The sequence below is a fragment of the Myotis daubentonii genome, chromosome 17 (genome assembly GCF_963259705.1).
Source record: "Myotis daubentonii chromosome 17, mMyoDau2.1, whole genome shotgun sequence".
Lineage (NCBI taxonomy): Eukaryota > Metazoa > Chordata > Mammalia > Chiroptera > Vespertilionidae > Myotis > Myotis daubentonii.
Genome location: NC_081856.1, coordinates 24,439,646 through 24,459,975, shown reverse-complemented (window position 1 = coordinate 24,459,975; position 20,330 = coordinate 24,439,646). Strand labels below are relative to the sequence as shown.

The 20,330-nt window shown below is 42.8% G+C and overlaps 1 protein-coding gene across 3 annotated transcripts in view; it reads right to left on the bottom strand.

Annotated features, from left to right (window-relative positions):
* Positions 1–8,113, bottom strand: part of NSMAF (neutral sphingomyelinase activation associated factor) — a 44,725-nt gene extending 36,612 nt beyond the window's left edge. The window contains exon 1 of one of the 3 annotated variants that reach the window (XM_059673124.1): positions 7,641–8,113. In XM_059673124.1, the coding sequence (XP_059529107.1) occupies positions 7,641–7,699 (59 nt within the window). In that variant the 5' untranslated portion in view covers positions 7,700–8,113. The remainder of the gene's footprint in view (positions 1–7,640) is intronic. The other 2 variants (XM_059673123.1, XM_059673122.1) reach the window with 2 other exon arrangements.
* Positions 8,114–20,330: the final 12,217 nt, after the last annotated feature.

Here is a 20,330-nt window from a genome sequence, read left to right as displayed (position 1 = left end):
CTTAATAATGGCCCTCAAATGCAAGAGTAGTGATGCTGGCAATTCAAATATGCCAGATAGAAACTGTGAAGTATTTGTATGTACAAGAAAAAACATAGTTAGTACTAGTATACTGTATACAGTATTCGGTACTATCTGCAGTGGCAGGCACTCACTGGGGTTCTTACATTGTGTTTCCCCGCCCCCTCACCCCCATAAGGAGGGAAAACTGAAATGTTTAATTTATAGTTTTGAAATACAGATGGAAAATTCTGGACAATGCCAGGTTATAATTTAGGATGGGACAACAGGAGTCAACTATTCCAAGGCCCTTATATTATTACGGAGGACGGTAAAAAGAATGATTAGCTTCAGTATAAACATTAAAATTCAAGGGTAAGCACTAGAAAAACAAAATATGTAACTTCCATATGCTTCAGGAAAAATGAAAGGGAAAAAGCAGGGTCTTAATTCAAACTAAGGAAAAATATAAGACAAAATTAAAGAACAAAATAAAAAAGTAAAAATGGATCCAAATATATCTGTAACAATAATAAACGTAAATTAACCAATCTGACAAGACAAATATTATCACTACCCTAAGCTTAAAGGGTGTGAGTGAGGGATACACCCAAGACCTGAGTCCCCAACTCCTGCCTAAATTTGTGCTTAGTCTAGTTATAACAACAACAACAAAATCCCAAATACATTGGACCTAGAAGAATTTTCTTCAGTTCACCAAATGTGACTGCGGCCTACCCACAATGCCTCGACTTGCTCACTTGCTCCCCTCCCTGGACTAGTTCCTACAGCATGCTCCCTGAGCCCCTTCCGAGCTCCCATTAGGCTTCATCATTATCCCCTGGATGCAAATTCATACATGTGAAGACATACAAACAAAAGGAAGCCCTAACTTCCTTTCCTCCTGCTCGCACATGGCCTTCTGGGAGGTCTTTCCTGGCCGCTCTACCTGACCCCGTGTACCCCTGTCTTCTGCTCACACTGGCAGCCCCTTCCCGGCCTTGTGCCCTCCCCTGTAGTGATCATTCTTTAACACACTGTACCCTTTACTTGCTTGTCTATTTTCTGCCCCTAATAGAGTATAATATTTCAATTTTTAAAAATTAAATGAATAAATCATAAAATCCCACCCCAAACGAAAAAGTTATCAGAATAAATTATTTCAAAGTCCAACTATAAGCTTTAGAAAAAATATGTCTAAAACCTGAGGACACACAAAAGTTAAAAGCAAAAGAATGAAAAATTCTAAATAATGCAAATAACCAAAAGAAAACTGATATAGTTATATTAATATCAGACAAACAGAAAAATATCATTGCTAGAAGAGTTTATTATATATTGGTGAAAGACTCAACTAAGAAGATATAAATTCTAAACTTATATAGACTTAATAACATACCCTGAAAATATATGTAGCAAAGATTGATCTTAATATAATGTCTTTCAACCCATCAGCAGTCCTGATTAAGTAAGTACTGATTCTGCAATTTGTCTCCATTTTCAACACTTGGTATATCCCATAAAGACATTTAAAAAATAGGATGATCAGTTTTAGAAATAAAACAAATGAGTATAACAAACCACTTTGCTCTCTAACAAGTATAATGAATAGTCAATTGATAAACACATGAAGCAAAAGACACTTAATGTCAGCCAAGAAATTTAATATCAGCATCACCAAGAGAATTACACACACAGAATGTCTGAAGTAAAGCTGAAGTCTAAAAAATGCCTGTAAAACTATTAATATAATATGTATGCCCAATATAGAATTCACGATCACTAATGTTTTATCCTGGAATGACAGCTTACAAGCCGTAGCTAAGAAATTTGTTCTATGACACTATAGAGAGAAAACTCTGACTCTTCCCCAGCAGGAACATGCCTTCACTATCTAAATCTCTACGTCACCCAAGAAGAAAATAGCTTTAGTCCACCCACACCACTTTTAGACATGAAGATAAAAAGCACTGAACAATTATCCTATCTTAAATCTTAAAACAGAAATATTTTAAATAGCAGCAGTTTGTAGAATATGCTCATCTGCTAACCCACTGTACACATGGGTGTACAACAATTCCAAATGAAGATATATAATTGTCCTTTAGAAATGTTTTCCCTTTATCTTCTTTAACAACTGCAAGGGACATTAAAAAAACAACAAAACAACACACACAGTAAAATCAATATGGTTCCTGCCATCTAAATCTTAACCAGGCACTGGCCAGTTTTACTTAGTGGATAGAGCATAGGCCTGCAGACTGAAGCGTCCCAGGTTCAATTCCAGTTGCAGGCTCGATCCCCAAAAGGGGGAGTGCAGGAGGCAGCCAATCAATGATTCTCTCTCATCATTGATGTTTCTATCTCTCTCTTTCTCTCTCTTCCTCTCTGAAATAAAAATACATTTAAAAAATAATAATAAAAATAAAATAAATAAATCTTAACCAGGATACTAGTGTACTTAATTTGAATGGCCAAGTATCTCTTTGTTTTCGAATACTGAAAATGATCAAAGCATCTCTTTATAAACATCACCAATAAATGGCACTACTTAGAGTTGTTCAAACCAGAAACCTGAGAGTATGACTGCCATGTTTAGTAAATAAAAATGAACTACACCTAGTTAAATTTGAATTTCAGATAAATTACAAATATTTTTCAGTATAAATATGTATCAAATATTGCACAGGATATACTTATTCTAAAAGATTATTCACTGTTCATCTTACAACTCTAGCTGGGATTCTTCCTGTATTACCTCCTACACAATCTACCACACCAAGAATATAAAAAATACATCCACTTCTCCATTTCTTCTACCACCACCTTGATCTAAGCCACCAATCCAAGAATCTGCCAGTCTCTGCTTCTACTCTGTAGAAACATCACTTACTCTAAATGCACTAGCATCAACTTAACAGTGAAAGAAATAAACGCTAATTTCAAGTTTTTCCTTTGCTGGGGTCACTATCTGGTAGCAGTAGAAATCTAAAATCTCTAAAGCAGCATGAGAAGGGCCAATGAACTCATAACTCTGAAGAGGTGAGGCCTTTCATGAAACAGTCCCAAGGAAAGTAACAGTTCTCTTGGATATATGCCTGAGCCAATGCCCCATACCAATCATTCGGCAAACTGGTGTTTATTGACACCAAAGGACTGAGCCATGAAAAATCTGTGCAAAAATAGTAAACTTGGGGCTGAAGAAAGTTCGTTGAAATATTCTTGTCTTTAGGCATGAATTCTATGATTTATATAGAGACTGCTTGATTCTAGCCCACATTTGATTGTGAGACAGATTCCTGTCATTCAAACTGATATTCTAAGGACATCATCCTGGTTCAAGTCCACCCATCCCAAAGTTGCAAAGCCATGGGGCAGAGAGCATTAAAGAATTAGGGTAAATTAATTTGGCAATGTAGCAGGATACAAAATTAACACCCAGAAATCTATGGCCTTTTTATACACTAATAATGAACTCACAGAAGGAGAAGCGGGGGGAAAAAATCCCATTTACCATCGCGCCAAAAAAATTAAGATACCTAGGAATAAACTTAACTAAGGACGGAAAAGACCTGTACTCGGAAAACTACAGGACATTGAAAAAAGAGATAGAGGAAGACATAAACAAATGGAAGAACATACCATGCTCATGGGTTGGCAGAATCAACATCATTAAAATGTACATACTACCTAAAGCAATCTACAGATTCAATGCAATCCCCATTAAAATGCCAATGGCATATTTTAAAAATTTAGAACAAAATCTCCAAAAATTCATCTGGAATAAAAAAAGACCCCGAATAGCCATAGCAATCTTGAGAAAGAAGAACAAAGTTGGAGGGATCACAATACCAGATATCAAACTATATTACCAAGCCACGGTTCTCAAAACTGCCTGGTACTGGCACAAGAACAGACATATAGACCAATGGAACAGAACAGAGAACCCAGAAATCAACCCAAGCCATTATGCTCAATTAATATTTGACAAAGGAGGCAAGAGCATACAATGGAGTCAAGACAGTCTCTTCAATAAATGGTGCTGGGAAATTTGGTCAGATACATGCAAAAAAATGAAACTAGATAACCAACTTACACCATACACAAAACAAACTCAAAATGGCTAAAGGACTTAAATGTAAGACGGGAAACCATAAAAATCCTACAAGACTCCATAGGCAGCAAAATAGCAGACATATGTCGTAGCAATATCTTTACAGACAAAGCTCCTAAGGCAATGGAGACTAAGGAGAAAATAAACAAATGGGACTACATCAAAATAAAAAGCTTCTGCACAGCAAAAGAAACCATCAACAAAACAACAAGAAAGCCCACTGTATGGGAGAACATATTTGCCAATGATATTTCTGATAAGGGTTTAATCTCCAACATTTACAGGGAACTCATAAAACTTAACAAAAGGAAGATAAACGATCCAATCAAAAAATGGGCAAAGGATCTAAATAGACACTTTCGAAAGAGGACATTTAGAAAGCCAAGAGACACATGAAAACATGCTCAAAGTCACTAATCATCCGAGAGATGCAAATCAAAACAACAATGAGATACCATCTCACACCTGTCAGAATGGCTATCATCAACAAATCAACAAACGACATGTGCTGGAGAGGATGTGGAGAAAAAGGAACACTCGTGCACTGCTGGTGGGAATGCAGACGGGTGCAGCCACTGTGGAAGACAGTATGGAGTTTCCTCAAAAAGTTAAAAATGGAACTCCCATTTGACCCAGTGATCCCACTTCTAGGAACATATCCCAAGAAACCAGAAACACCAATCAGAAAGGATATATGCACCCCTATGTTCATAGCAGCATAATTTACAATAGCTAAGATTTGGAAACAGCCCAAGTGCCCATCAGCACATGAGTGGATTAAAAAACTGTGGTACAGCCCTAACCAGTTTGGCTCAGTGGATAGAGCATCAGCCTGCGAACTGAAGGGTCCCAGGTTCGATTCCGGTCATGGGCATATACCTTGGTTGCAGGCACATCCCCAGTAGGGGGTGTGCAGGAGACAGCTGATTGATGTTTCTCTCTCATCGATGTTTCTAACTCTCTATCCCTCTCCCTTCCTCTCTGTAAAAAATCAATAAAATATATTAAAAAAAACACACAATACTGTAGTACGTCTACATAATGGAATACTATGCTGCTGCAAAAAAGAAGGATCTTTTACCATTTGCAACAGCATGGATGAAACTGGAGAGCATTATGCTAAGTGAAATAAGCCAGTAGGAGAAAGATAAAAATCACATGATCTCACTCATATGTGGGATATAAGGATCAACATAATTTGATGAACAAGAATAGATCCAGAGACAAATGGTAGGGGAAGGGGGGTGGGGTGGGTAGAGAGCAACCAAAGGACTTGTATGCATGCATATTAGCATATCCAATGGACAAAGGTACTGAGGCGGTGGGGGCTTGCCTGGGGTGGGAATGGCTGGGGGAGGGGGGGGTCAATTGGGGAAAAAGAAGACATATGTAAAACTTTAGACACTAAAAAAATAGATTACCTTAAAAAAAAAGAATTAGGGGAGCCCTAGCCTGTTTGGCCCAGTGGATAGAGCGTCGCCCTGCGTACTGCAGACTGAAGGGTCTCGGGTTTGATTCCAGCAAGGGCACATGCCCAGGTTGCAGGCTCAATCCCCAGTAGGGGGCGTGCAGGAGGCAGCTAATCAATGATTCTCTCTTACCATGTTTCTGTCCCCCTCTCCCTCTCCCTTCCTCTCTGAAATCAATAAAAATATATTGATTTTTTTAAAAAGAACTAGGGCAGTCAGCAAGTAGGCTTTAAATAAATATAAAATAACTGGCACCAACTTTTCCAGACTACTGGGGCTCAGAAACAGTTGCTGCCTCCTGCCTGATGAATAAATGTTTTGGTTGTGAGAGCTAGTTCTACCGGGTGCTGCTAGCCTGTCACATCTGATCAATGAATCCCGACAAAGCCGACTATACACAGAAACTAAATGCAGACTTGTGTGACATTGCAGAGCTGTACAAGTTAACCAAATACAACTCAAATTACTGCCATGGAAATACCTGGCAGATCTAAAGAAAACAGGTTTTCCTGTATATCCGCGAGGCAATGGAATTGTTACAAATGACTCTTAGATCACAGAGCATGACGGGCAATTCAAAGTGCTTCAAAGTTCTTACAGTGTAAATGTGAACATTCACGTACTTAACACAGAACACCAGAATGTCCTACTGTTGCTACAGAACAAACTCTATTCAAGCTCTTTCCACGTGAAACAAGCATTACAACCGAAGGCAGAAGAACCTCTGCAGGTGTGAGTCCTTTATGGCCGCTATGATGGGATAAGCAAGACTTTCTGCGGATAAAACCCAATCGTACTGCCAAAATGTTATTGGGAGCCATATCCAAGATGATTTTTGGTGTATCTTTATCTCCTTCTCTACACCTAGGGAGACAAAATTTCAGACTACCGATAGATATGCTGGCCAGGCCAACAGTAGAGACTGGAAAGGAAAGTGAACGTTTGGACCAAACAGGCCCAGGCGACATCTGTAGAACAAGCGTGGATGCCGCAAGCTCACACAGACCTTAGAGCCTACGCTTGCGTGTATCAGCTGCTTTGCGGGCGTCCAACTGAGGACACAACGTGACAGGTGAGCAGCACTGCGACAGAACTAGCTCCCTCTGCTCAAATAACGTGTCAAATAATCCAGCCCCACTTCCTACTGCCCGGGGACTCCAGGCCGGGGATGAGCCTGTTGTTTCGGTCCCCACCAATGCACTGGGGGGCATACTTTGGGGCAGAAGTGAGCTTTCTTATGAGACACTTCCCCCGGAGACTGAGGATCAGGAACTCCGAGAGGGCACTGCCCTGCGGCTCCTTGAGCTCCTCCTGGGACCCCAAGTCCCTCCCGGGTGCGGAGGGGACTGCAGTGCCCCCCACTAAGCTGTGTAAGGTTCACCGGTTAGGAGAGAACATGTGGGGGTGGAACCCTGGCTTTGCTCAGAATGAGGCCTGGTTTGGGGCCCTCCTCCCGCCCGGCCCAGCAGGGCATCGGCCTCACAAAGTCTGAGCCAAGTGCAAGTCGGCAGCAAAAAGCCCGTGCTGTTAGGCGGGTAGGTCTACACCCCACCCCGGTGCAGCCTCGGGGTCACCGATCCGCGAGCCGCCCGGCTGCAACCCCGCGGCGCCCGGGCGGGGGCTGCGACCTCCCCCGGCTCCCTGGGGGCGGGGGGAGGGGTGCAGTGAGAACGCGGGGTGTCCGCCGAGCTCGCTCCCACTCCCCCGCTTCCTCCGGACGCAGGGCGCGCGCCGCGGAAGCCCAGGCGCTCAGGTGCAGGGCGCCCCCGAGGAGCCCGCCCCGCTCCCGCACCCGCGCGGCCTCTTCCGGGAGAGCCGGGCCGCGGCCGCCGGGGCCGCAGGGGCCGGTCGGGCTCCCCGTGGGTTCCGGTCCGGCCTGGCGCCTGCCCCGGCGGCCTCAGCCCCGATCAGGCCCGGCCCCCGCCCCGACGCCGGGCTTGGCCGCGGCCCCCTCCCGGGCGCCGAAGGTGCGCGCCCGCTACGCCGGGCCCCTCGCTCTCCGCCCGCAGCCCCCCTCCCCGCCCCCCGACCCCCGGCCGCCGCGGCCCCGGGCTCACCGCTCCTTGGAGTAGAGCTGCAGCTGCTGCTCCTGCTGCTTCTTCCGGATGAACGCCATGGAGGGCGGCGGGCGCGGGACGCGGGCCACCCGCCGCCGCCCGCCGCGCAGGAGCCGGTCTGGAGGCCGCCGGGAGGGAGCGCGCCGCCCGCCGGCTTCCGTGTGCGGCCCTGGGCGGCCCCGAGGCCCACGCTGCGCCCCGGCCCGCGGCGTCCGGCCGCGCTCACCGCATCTCCGCGTGGGGACTCGGGCGCCGTGACTCAGGCGGAGGGGGCGCGCGGCCCCGGTGCTGCCCGGCGCCCGGAGATCAGCTGGGACCTGCCCTCCACGCCGGCCGCTCGCGCTTCCCGGCCGGCGCTCGGCTCCGCGTTTAACCTTTCCCCGCCGGGCGGAGGCCGGCCCTTAACCGATACCACTTGGCTGGCCACGGGCCCTCAGCCTTTGGGAATTGAAACGCTAATTGGGCGCAAGACTTCTCTTTCTCTTAACAGCTTTACTGAGATATCCCTCACACGCCAAGCCACTCACCCATTCGAAGTGTGCCATTCGAGGGTTGTTAGTCTATTCACAGATGTGTGCAACCATCACTGTCATTTTGGGACGTTTTTATTACCCCTCCCAACTAATACCCTTCAGGCATCACCAAGCCCCTCTCCCCCACGCTAGCAAATACTCATCAGCTTTCTGCCCATGAAGTTGCCTAGTCTGGACATGGCACGTACATGCAATCGTACAATATGCAGCCTTTCTCTGCCTGGCTTCTGTCAGTGAGCATAATCTTCCGACGCTTAGCTGTGCATCAGTACTTCATTCTTTTTTTTTATTGCTGATGAGTATTCCACTGTGTGGATAGGACACGTTTTGTTTATCCATTCACTAGAAATTCTGGGTGTTTCTACTTTTCGGCTATAATGAATAATGCTGCAATGAACCAGTTTTTTATGTGGACATATGTGTTCATTTCTATTGACTACACACCTAGGAGTGGAATTGCTGGGTCATATGGTCACTCTCTGTCTAAACCAGGGGTGGGCAAACTTTTTGACTCGAGGGCCACAGTGGGTTCTTAAACTGGACCGGAGGGCCGGAACAAAAGCATGGATGGAGAGTTTGTGTGAACTAATATAAATTCAAAGTAAATATCATTACATAAAAGGGTACGGTCATTTTTTTTTTTTTTTTTTAGTTTTATTCATTTCAAACGGCCGACTCCGGCCCGCGGGCCGTAGTTTGCCCACGGCTGGAACATTTGGAAAACAATTCTTCTCCAAAGTGGCCACACCATTTTACATCTCCATCAGCTGTGTATAAGGGTTCCAGGTTCTTCACATCCTCGCAAAGACTTGTTAATTATAGGTATCCTAGTGGGTGTGAGTGGTGTTTCACTGTGGTTATAACTCCTTAATATAGCCTGAGTGTGATCCCATGATTGTTTACCTTTGAGGCATCCTTTAATAATGAACGTTTAAATTGTGTAGTAGCCGACACATCTCTAATATTGCCTTACAGGTCAGGTTCTACAGGGTTAGGTTTTTTAAAAAAGCTTTAAGGCCACTGTGTATTTTGAGCTCTCTAGTATGTTGTTGGACTCTAATGGGGAAATGGGGGAGCCAAGAATAAAAGTTGGGGCTGGGTCTTACTGAACTTGGAAAAATGATATGCATAATCGTGAGACCCATTAAAATTTTCTGGAATGAATGAAGGCGCATGGGTCCCCTGTGACTTGGATTGAGTCTCTTCCATGTGACCAAGTGCTGCACAGAACCTTTAACTGTAAAAATATTATCGGTGGTATGCCCTCTGTGTCCCTACCTGTAACTGGTGGAAGTGAGATGCTTGGGGTGCCACGGGAACAAGAATTTCCTGAGGCCCCCATGAGAGGATGTGGTATCATGGAAAGCTTTATTGATGTTGTGAAATTAAGGGAGTTCCCCTTCAAGGTCCAATCTCCCTCCATCCCACCATGGAAAAAGTCCAACTGTATCTTGAGCAAGCTAAGATCAAGGCCACCGCCCAGAGCAGTGATGGCGAACCTTTTGAGCTCGGCGTGTCAGCATTTTGAAAAACCCTAACTTAACTCTGGTGCCGCGTCACATATAGAAATTTTTTGATATTTGCAACCATAGTAAAACAAAGACTTATATTTTTGATATTTATTTTATATATTTAAATGCCATTTAACAAAGAAAAATCAACCAAAAAAATGAGTTCGCATGTCACCTCTGACACGCGTGTCATAGGTTCGCCATCACTGGCCCGGAGCCTTCGCTCTATATTAAAGCACAGTCCAGCCCAGCATCTGGCTAGCTTAGCTTGTGTTCCCAGCTGCAGTCCATTGTGTGTGGGGTCCACATGGCCCACAGATTCTTGGGCCACTTTACTATGGAGGAAGTATGTGCTAGTGGGGGTCACAGAGCCAGCGAGAAACAGGAGCACAAGAGAGTACTCCTTTGTCTTGGGGTTATAACCAGGAACTTAACCAATGAACATTTTAGGATTTCGTGCTTGCAGTGGCTCTGCCCCTCTAGGCAGGTTATACTGACAGACAAGCATCTTTCCTACATCACCCCAACTTCACTGCATATACACTCATTCCCTCATCTCCCCCCCCCCCCCCAACAATCCAGGAGCAGGGAAGGGAGGTGTCTGAAGCTGCAGCTTCTTGGCGAAGCTGCCCAGGTGATCATGCTTACAATGTCTGGCCCTCCCTTTGCTCTCTTCCTGTTATCAATATCAACTAATTACTTGCAGCAGTAATAAAAAGATGTTAGAGCAGTGGTTCTCAACCTTGGCTGCACATTAGAATCACCTGGGAATCTTTTTAAAATCCTGATTTCTGGGCCTCATCCTCCAGAAATTCTGTTTCTTTGTTACTAATGTTGCGGCCTCATCCCATACCAAAGAAACAGAATTTCCGGAGGACGAGGCCCAGAAATCAGGATTTTAAAAAGATTCCCAGGTGATTCTAATGTGCAGCCAAAGTTGAGAACCACTGCATTAGCCCAATGTTCTTATAGGCAATTGTGACCTAATCAGGTAGCTGAGACAAATGCATGAGCAGGTACACGATAAAATAAGAGAGTAAAATTTGCTAAGAGGTACAACAGTAACTTTCTACATGAGCAGTACTATAACAGGTGCTATTAGTTCAGAAGAGAGAAATCACTTTGGCTGGAACAGGGAAGGTGGGAAAACAGCATGCAACTTTTTTCTTTGAGTTAAACATTAAAGGATGATGTGATCCTGGTAGGTGGCAAGTGACAAAGATTCCTTCCCTGAACAAATTCTAGCCAATACTCTGAGCCGTCTCCTCAAGTAGGTCTCAACCTTGGCCTATAAAAACTACAGATTCTCTTGGCACAAATGATTTCGTCCACTACCCTCCCCTCACATTGAAAGACTTAGCTAACAGAGTTTCTAAGAGCTGCAAGGCCTCATCCTTAGGATGACCCTAGCCCACCTTAAAGTTCCTGCCTGAGGAAGCTCAAGGCTGCCCCCAAAATGTATTGTTTGTTCTACCCAACACCAGACGTAGGCCCCTGACTTCCGTTTCTTAGAGCATTGACTAAAAAGGGCTTACAAATGTGAGTTCTTTCTATCTTTGAGATCTATCTCCTGCAACTCAGGAGTTACATACACAAGCCTTTCCATAGACTGGAAAGCCATTCCTTTGGCATATAATCATGAGCCTTCTGTCTTCCAGTCGCTGTGGGAACATAACTGCCAACTAGGAGATACAGACACAGCTTTTGCTGTGATCAAGCCTTTGTCATTTTTCACTTCCCAGCTTTGTCTTTGGCAGAGAGGAGGACAAACTGGTCCAGAAAGGATTTTCTTGAAGAGCTCAGAAGATAGATGCTTCTGCTGTCACAGAGTTTGTGTTTATGGAGGATTAAGAGAAAACTGAGGTGGTAAGAATTCAGGTAAGGCCGAAACCGGTTTGGCTCAGTGGATAGAGAGTCGGCCTGCGGACTGAAATGTCCCGGGTTCGATTCCGGTCAAGGGCATGTACCTGGGTTGCGGGCATATCCCCAGTGGGAGGTGTGCAGGAGGCAGCTGATCGATGTTTCTCTCTCATCGATGTTTCTAACTATCTCTCTCCCTTTCTCTCTGTAAAAAATCAATAAAATATATTAAAAAAAAAAAAGAATTCAGGTAAGAACTCATCCTCCCACCACCAAATCATCTAGCCTACCAGCATCTGTTCCCTTGTCTTCATTTCTGCGATTTTGAGGTGTATTCGCTCCTATCTGAGGCCAATTTCTTTCTCCGAAACTTAGCCTCTGTAATTACCCGTTCTCTCTTCTCTTTCTTGCTTTGTCTATTTCTCCCTTACTATCAAATCATTTCCTTCTGAATATAAATATAGTTTCAAAAAAATGGTCCGTTTATCCCCCATCTTCCTCCAGCTCCCCATTCTTAGCAAAACTTCTTGAAACATCTGCCTACACATGCTGTCTCCATTTTCTCACCTTGCATTCTTTTCAATCCATTCCAATGCTACTTCTGTTTCCACCATGTCACTGTAAAGGTTCTTATCAAATCACAATGTCTATTGGTTCATTGCTCACTGTTCTAGCTTCAATTTTCCCGAACTCTCAGCAGAATTCAGCATAGTTGACCACAGCAATCAACAGAGCTCCTTGTTGGAAAACTTTCTCTCTCCCCCAATTACTTTCAAAGTCCCACAGTTCCTTTGCTTTTAAATCACCTTGCATTTTACTCTTTTTCTGTTTCCTTGGTTGGTTTCTCTCCTGCTTAACTTTTTCATGTTGATTCTCTGGGCTTGCTGTACAGGTCATTCCACCCAGTGCCATTGTTATCAGTGGGGTATCCTCTGTGTCCCATCTGTTACCCATGGAAATGGAGTTCTTGCGATGTTGCAAGGAAAAGAATTTCCTGAGACTCAAACGGGAGGACAAGTGATCTCTATTTCCATGGAATTAAACCCCCAGGTTTCCAATGTTGTGTTTCCCTCCGCCCCGCCGTGGGCAAAGTCCAGTCTTGTCTTCAACAGGACAAGAATGAAGGCCACTGCCCAGAATCTCTGCTCCGTTATGAAAGCACAGTCCAGTCCAGCATCCTGTGTGTGGAGTCTGCCTGGCCCTGGGCCATGCGGCTGCTTAAGGCCACACGACTGTGACAAGAAGACAAGTGAGTTTGGGTCACGGAGCAAGAGTGAAGCAAGAGAGAGGGAACTCTTTGTCTGGTGATTATTACCAGGAGCTCAACCAATTAATTCGTCAAGATTTCACATGCTTGCAGTGTCTCTACCCCACTAGCCAATCCATTGTTCCCCAGGCTAGACTGGCAGGCAAGCACCTTCCCGACATCATCCCAACTTCACTGCACATTTGTCCATCTTCCTCTTTGTTCCATTCCTTCCCCCTGTGATCTTCAGGGAATGGGCTGGGGGTTCCCCTGGGAGTATGAAGCTACCCAGGTGACCCTGCTTATGATGTCTGGCCTTCACTTTGCTTTTTTCCCTTTATTAATATTAATAATTAATCAGGATAACACCATGATTGAGATGGCGTCGGGGAGAAAAAGTGGGGTAAAATCTTCTGTTTAAGTGTGTATGCATTAAATTGAGTAGCAATCTTCCAAGACTTAACTTGTAGAGGCATACCACAGAAGACAAAAGGACAAAAAAATCTCAGGATACAAGGCAAAGGAAAAGATTTCCGAAGAGGCTGCGTGAAAGATTACTTTGAATTGTATGTCCCTCAGGAAACCGAAGTTTTGGACAGAGCATTGAACTTCCAGCAGGCTTTTCTCAGCCTGAAGCCAATCTTACCTTGATCTTTAGTTGCTGAAAATTGTAGTTTGAGGTAATATTACCTACCTCAAATGAAGGTGATTGCACATCCCCGGAGCTACAGTAAGCTCTGGGAAAGACCTCATCTCCTCACACCCCCACCCCAATTCTTGTCCTCATAAAAGACAGAGCTTTGTTCTCTTGAAACAATTTTAATTCAGAGCTCTCTCGCAATCATAAAACACATCCTCGAGCTCTCAGTGATGTTTTTATTTTCACTTTACAGACCGAGTCTTAAAGACTTCAAAGAGCTTTGTACTCATTTCTTTTTAAATTGCATTTGATTGCAGATGAGGATATTTTATGTACCTCCCATTTGCTAGGTGTCAATCACTAGGTATCAATGTCTTCATTCTGTTTTAAGATAAATACCTTTCACTATTGCATATTCCTGAGGTATGCTTAATTTAATTTTAAAAATCTTATGAAGGCAGAAGCATTTGATTGTTGTCCCTTACGTTTGAAGTGGTAGCATACATGTGTTTTACCTAGAAAAAAGGGACAACCACCTTTTTCTTATAGGTTACACTTTCCTTCCATTATGCCTGTAAGCTTCCTGTTTTCTCCCTAAAATGTGTTTTTACCTTTCGCCCACCATTTCACCCTGATGAAATTCTACCCTAATTTTGTTAAATTGATGAGAGAGAGAGAGAGAGAGAGAGAGAGAGAGAGAGAGAGAGAAACATTGATCATTGACTCTTGCCCCAATGGGGATTGAACCTACAACCTGCGTATGTGCCTTGACCAGTAATTGAACCAGCCTCCTTCTGGTGTATGGGACAACATTCCAACCAATTGAGCCATACCACCAGACGGGGCCTACCTGTACTTTATAGCTGCCACTCAAGACTTTGAAGTCTTCCCGGATGCACTCAGGTGGAATTCATCTCACATGCATTTACTCAGTACATGTTTACTTGACACCAGTATGTCAGGCATCATGGTGGGTAGTGCCTTCACAAAGCTCATGGTCAGGTGGGAATTTTCACAGTGATCTCATTCTACCTTAAATTATTAGGGTTTGTCTCCACATTTATGTTGGAAACTCCTTGGGAACAGGAACAGTGACTTGCTGGTCTTAATACCAACACTACCTCTCGCCACAGTGTCTTGCACTTAGTGGTTGCTCAATAAGCATTTGTTTAATTTTGCACTTTCTTTTGTCACCACTGTGCCTATTAGGATTTGTTGCACTGTAAGTAACAGAAAACTCAGTCAACAGTTGAGTTCCTCTTCTCACTGGCATTGTTTGAACGGCTCCGTAGTATGCTATGACTTTTCTCTTAGGCTTGTAGCCAATGGTCACAAGAACGCTGTTTCATCACCGTGATCGCGCCTGGCCTTTGTGCAGAAATAAGGAAAAAAGAGTCAGCCTTGTTTGTCCCTTTTACCAGGCAACCAAAAGCACTCAAAGAGACAGATTCCAGACTCCCACTTACATCTCATTGCCAGAACTGTTAACATAGGCAAGTCCGTAGCAGCAGTGGAAGCTAAGAAAACAAGTATTTAAATCTTGCAGGCAGTATAGTGGAAAGCAGCCATGCAGGAGGAGGTAGGGAATGCTGTGTACCCATTACTAAAATAAAAATCAGCCAAGGATTCTACATTGATAGTTCTTAAGGAAGGTCACTTTAAAAAAAAAATAATTCTTTATTGTTGAAAGTATTACATATGTCCCCCTTTTTCCCCATTGACCCCCTCCAGCCCCCCTCCCTCCAGGCCTTCAGAACCCTATTGTCTGTGTCCATGGGTTATGTGTACAAGGTCTTTAGTTGATTACCTCCTACCCACCCACCCTCCCCCGCCTTCCCTCTGAGATGCCACACTCTGTTTCATGCTTCCATGTCTCGGAATCTACTCCATTCATCTGTTTATTTTGTTACTTAGATTCCACATGAGTGTGATCACATGACACTTGTCTTTCTCTGACTGACTTGTTTCACTTAGCATCATACTCTCCAGGTCCCTCCATACTGTCTCAAAGGCTAAGAGAGTCTTCTTTTTTACTGCTGCATAGTATTCCATGGTATAAATGTACCACAGCTTTTTTATCCAGTCATCTACTGATGGGCACTTGGGCTGTGTCCAGATCTAAGCTATTGTACATTGTGGTGCTATGGACATAGGGGTGCATACATTCTTTCTGATTGGCGCTTCGGGTTTCTTAGGATATACCTAGAAGTGGGGTCACTGGGTAGGAAGGTCACTTTTTGAGATTATTACTTTCTTCTTTATTTTTCTTCAGTAAATATTTTGGCTGTTTATTCTATGCCAGGAAATGTTCTAGATGCTAAAGGCACAATTGTGAAGAAAAGAACAACTAGCCCTATGGAACTTACATTCTGGTGAGCTTGACAGATTTAAAAAGCAAATAATAAGTACCAGGCAGAGGTAAGTACCATGAAGAAAAATGGAGCAGAGTAAGGGATAGAGCATGAAAGGGATAGGTATGTTTTAGAGAAGGGATGTCGCCAGTCAGAAAGTAGTATAGATTGGATTGGAAGGTAATTAATCTTTGAGCTGGTAAATGAATGAATCTGGAGACCTGAATGTGAAGATCTTAGGAAAAGGCATTCCAAATGGAAGCATTAAAATATCACAGTTCTAAGGACAGTTCCAGTTATCTACACCATTGCTAAAATTTGTGGTTGTTGTGATAAACTGACTGATTTATAAATGAATCACTTTAACACAAATGAGATTTCCTTACCCTATAAATAATAAAAAAATACAAAAGTATGAAAGACACTTTTGTCCTTTGCTACATGAGGAAAATGGTACTTTATTAAAAGAAAGTTAGAAGGAAAATGAATGGAAATTGATACAAGGAGGTAAAAATTTTGGAGCCATTTTAGAGAAACTAGCCACTAAAAAACTTGGTGATAAATAGGACTACAGACTACAGAAAGACTAACATTTCCTACTTGGCCAGCAGGATATTTGAAACAAGAAGAGTAATATGTTGGCTAAAATAAAACCTCAAATTTAAAAACATTCTTTAGTTCTGTAGTTTTTATAAAGTATACAATCAGTGTAAATTACCAGAGAAAACATATTTTTTTTACCCATGTAATTTCTCAGCTGCATGTCGCAAACCAGCTGGGTCATGGCCATGGCCATGTCAATGGTGACAAACAGCAGCTCTTGCACTGACAATTTGTAATGTGGATAGTTCACATATGGAGAACGAAGAATTTGTTTTATGTAATTTAATTTTCCCTTTCTACCCAGCAGGGAAATAGTCTGCGATATTTTCCAGAGAAAATGTTCCACGGATTATGATTCTAGAGGTACAGTATTTTAATGCTAGTTAATTGAGCCAATGATTCCCTCAACACTCAGGCTCCACTAGCTGCGCACAGAATGCTAAATGGGCCATAACAGCACTGGCCCGAAAGGGCTGTTGAAGTACTCCATTGCTACACACCGTTCTGCACAATGATAATGACTCGATGGTGATCCAGATGGATGGTGATGGCTAGAACTTACTGATGTTGCTGTACCACTGGCCATTTGTTTTACTACTCATTCACTTAAGTCCTGTCACAGCTTGTCTAGTGTCTCATAAATTACTAGTGTAAAAAATATATATAAAAGCTTTTTTTTTTTAAAAAAAAATTGGGTTAAAGGGTCTATTCTCTCAGAGTGAGAGGCTATAGATGAAAAATTGATTTATAAAGATTGCATTGTGACACTGTTATAATGTTGCGTTCAAGTTAATTTTAGGACACAGGTGTAGACGATTGTGGTTTTGGGTAACCAGTATCCCTTGCCTCTTTTTCATATTAATTTTCTTTTGAGAACTATCTTATTGCACATTGACTTGAATCTGGTAGAACATTTTGTTCGTTGAATGTTCTTACCTCACCAAGCTAATGACTTGGCACATAACCCAAGCTTGATGAGCCTTCCATGAAATTTAAATCTTGAGTAGTGTCAGGGACTGAGGATGGCTGAATTGATTTATTCTAGCGTCACTAACCAGAGGAAAGCTGTTCTTGCTGCCACTTCATTCCTGCTGCTCTTGTTCACTAGTCCCTGGAGTTACCTGAATTACAGCCCATAAAAACCCTGCTTCTCCAGCCTGCCCATTGACTCTCTGTACTCTTCATATCTTTCTAGAAAATGTCCTTTTTTGCTTAAGGAAACCAGAACGTAAACATCTAGTTTTCGGCTTGAAACCAAAGAACCCCAATATAAACAAGTGTCCATATATGCGTTACTACTATTTAAACCTGCTAAAAGGATTTGTAATTCCATGCTACCTAAAGAGTATTAACCTTAGCCTTTTCCAAGAGAGCTGGTATAAATACCCCAAACCATCATCACTTTAAACAACTCAAGTATCCATGAGAACAAAGGACTTAATTCAAGAATCACTGTAGAATACTTCCTCTGTGCCATGCATTCTGCTAAACCCTAGACCAGACATTAGACATGTGGGGATAAGCATAAAATGTCTGCTTGTCTTCAAAGAATGTATACTCTAGCCGATAAGTAAACATACACCATGACATAAAACCAACATGGCCAGTGCCACAACAGAGGTGTGAACAAAAGGCTCTGGGGGTCCAGAGAAGCAGCAATTTCCTTCTGCTTCAAGGAAGAGTTAGGCCTGAAAAGAAATTGGATTTCTTCAGCTAGAGAGGGAAAGGAATGTACCTCAGACAGAGGGGACACAGAGGAAGATTAAAAAACAGATCATAAAAGATCATGGCCTGCTTGGGGAACAGTGAGAAGTCTGTGGTGGTTAGAGTGCATAATACCGCAGGCGTGAAGGTGAGAGCAGGGTGTGTGAGCATTGATGCAGGCATGAGGATGAGTTTAGGTTGCATGCATTGGGCTGTGGAGAGGTTGGACACAGTTTTGGATTGGAAAACAGAACCAAGTGAATGATCCATCCTATATTTTAAGAAGATAACTCATGGAAAATGGAGGCTGGAAAGAAAGGAGACAAAATCACTACAGAAGCACTGGAGTGATGATGATACTACTAAATAAGATAAAGCACACAGATGATGTGCAAGTCTGTGGGAAGGATATAACAATTCAGTTTAGGACAGGATCATCTGACTAACCACAGCAACTCCTGAGCTACTAGTGCCTGGAACGCATGCAGAGGAAAGGAGCGCGTTGGGGGGACCCACCTCTCCTGGGAGGCAGCTAGGAGGCAGAGAGAAGGGTCTAAAGACACTCTCACCCATCTCTGATGTGATGTGTGGTTCGTGGCAGTAGGGCCTTATTTTCACTGTCACTCCAGGACAGGGCCCTGTGTGCAGTAGGCACGGAGTTGACATTTGTTCAGTGAATTGGCTGCCCAGGCCTTGAATCCTCTCTTTTTCCCCTCTCTTTCTTTAGGCTGGCTGCAGATAACTCTAATGCACATCGGCCACAAAAGCTAGACACACACTCTCTCTCTTTTTAATGTTGGTAATAGCTCAGCTTCCTGATTTTAAATTTTAGTAGAGCTAAATTTGAGCAGTTGAGAATTACGTAATTACTTTTCATTTTTCTCCCATTATTGTTATTAATTGATACTAATTAATAGGGGATAAGATAATAGTGGTCAGTCATTGGGCCCTACTGGGCTCAGTTCATTGGTGTGAGTTATCTGGGTAAAAAATAAATGTGAAGGCCACATTCCACCTACAGACTGGTGGCGGGTTCTGGGAACCAGAGTAAAACACTGTTTTGTGTAGTTATATCTCCAGCAGCTTGGTCTTTGTTTCTTTATTTATAAACTAGAGGCCCGGTGTGTGTGTGGGAGGGGGGTGGTCCCCAGCCTAGCCTGGAGCCCTGTGATCTATCTCCCCAAAGAGGTAGGCCCCACCCACCCATCCGGGGCTCCTTGATGGATTGCCTCCTGGTAATGGATTATTACTGCATGAGGGCATCATAGTGTGAGAGCGTGACAATCACATAGGCTTTTATTAGTATAGATCAGTGATGGCGAACCTATGACACACATGTCAGAGGTGACATGCGAACTCATTTTTTTGGTTGATTTTTCTTTGTTAAATGGCATTTAAATATATAAAATAAATATCAAAAATATAAGTCTTTGTTTTACTATGGTTGCAAATATCAAAAAATTTCTATATGTGACACAGCACCAGAATTAAGTTAGGGTTTTTCAAAATGCTGACACGCAGAGCTCAAAAGGTTCGCCATCACTGGTATATATAGAGTGTTTTCATGGAAAATGGATATATATATATGTGTGTGTGTGTATATATATATATATATATATATATATATATACATATATATATATATATATATATATATATATATATATATATATATATATATATATATATTCACTCCTGCTCCTTAAAATTAAGCCATCAAAAGAGTCCAGTATCAGGAAAATGGTTTTTGTTTTCACCAACATTTTATCATCCAACAGATGCTAGAAGACAACATTCTTTGAATGATATAATTTCCAAAAGTTTTCATCATTAGTTACTAAAAAATAACACCATCTATATTGTTGGTCATACCCCTCACTCTATTCATCATAACTACCTGCTCTTACAGTACACAATGTGAGTAAATAAATATAATGAGGATATTTCAAACTTTGGAGTTTTGCAGGAATTATTTTTGAGTAAATATATCTTGACATTTGTAGATGAGAGCATCAAAAGTCTATATTCAGAGGACCAAGTTCTGAACAGCCACATTCACCTTAAATTCACTTATCAATTGATTCAAATGTAATAGTGACCGTGTTAGGGGCAGAAATAAAATATTGGGGACTATATTTTAGTTATAAGAAATATTAATCATGTTCTGTTAACCGATTTGTTCTGATTAAAGAAAGCACATTCTAACCCGGCTGGGAGTTATACACCCCTAGGACCTGGCAGT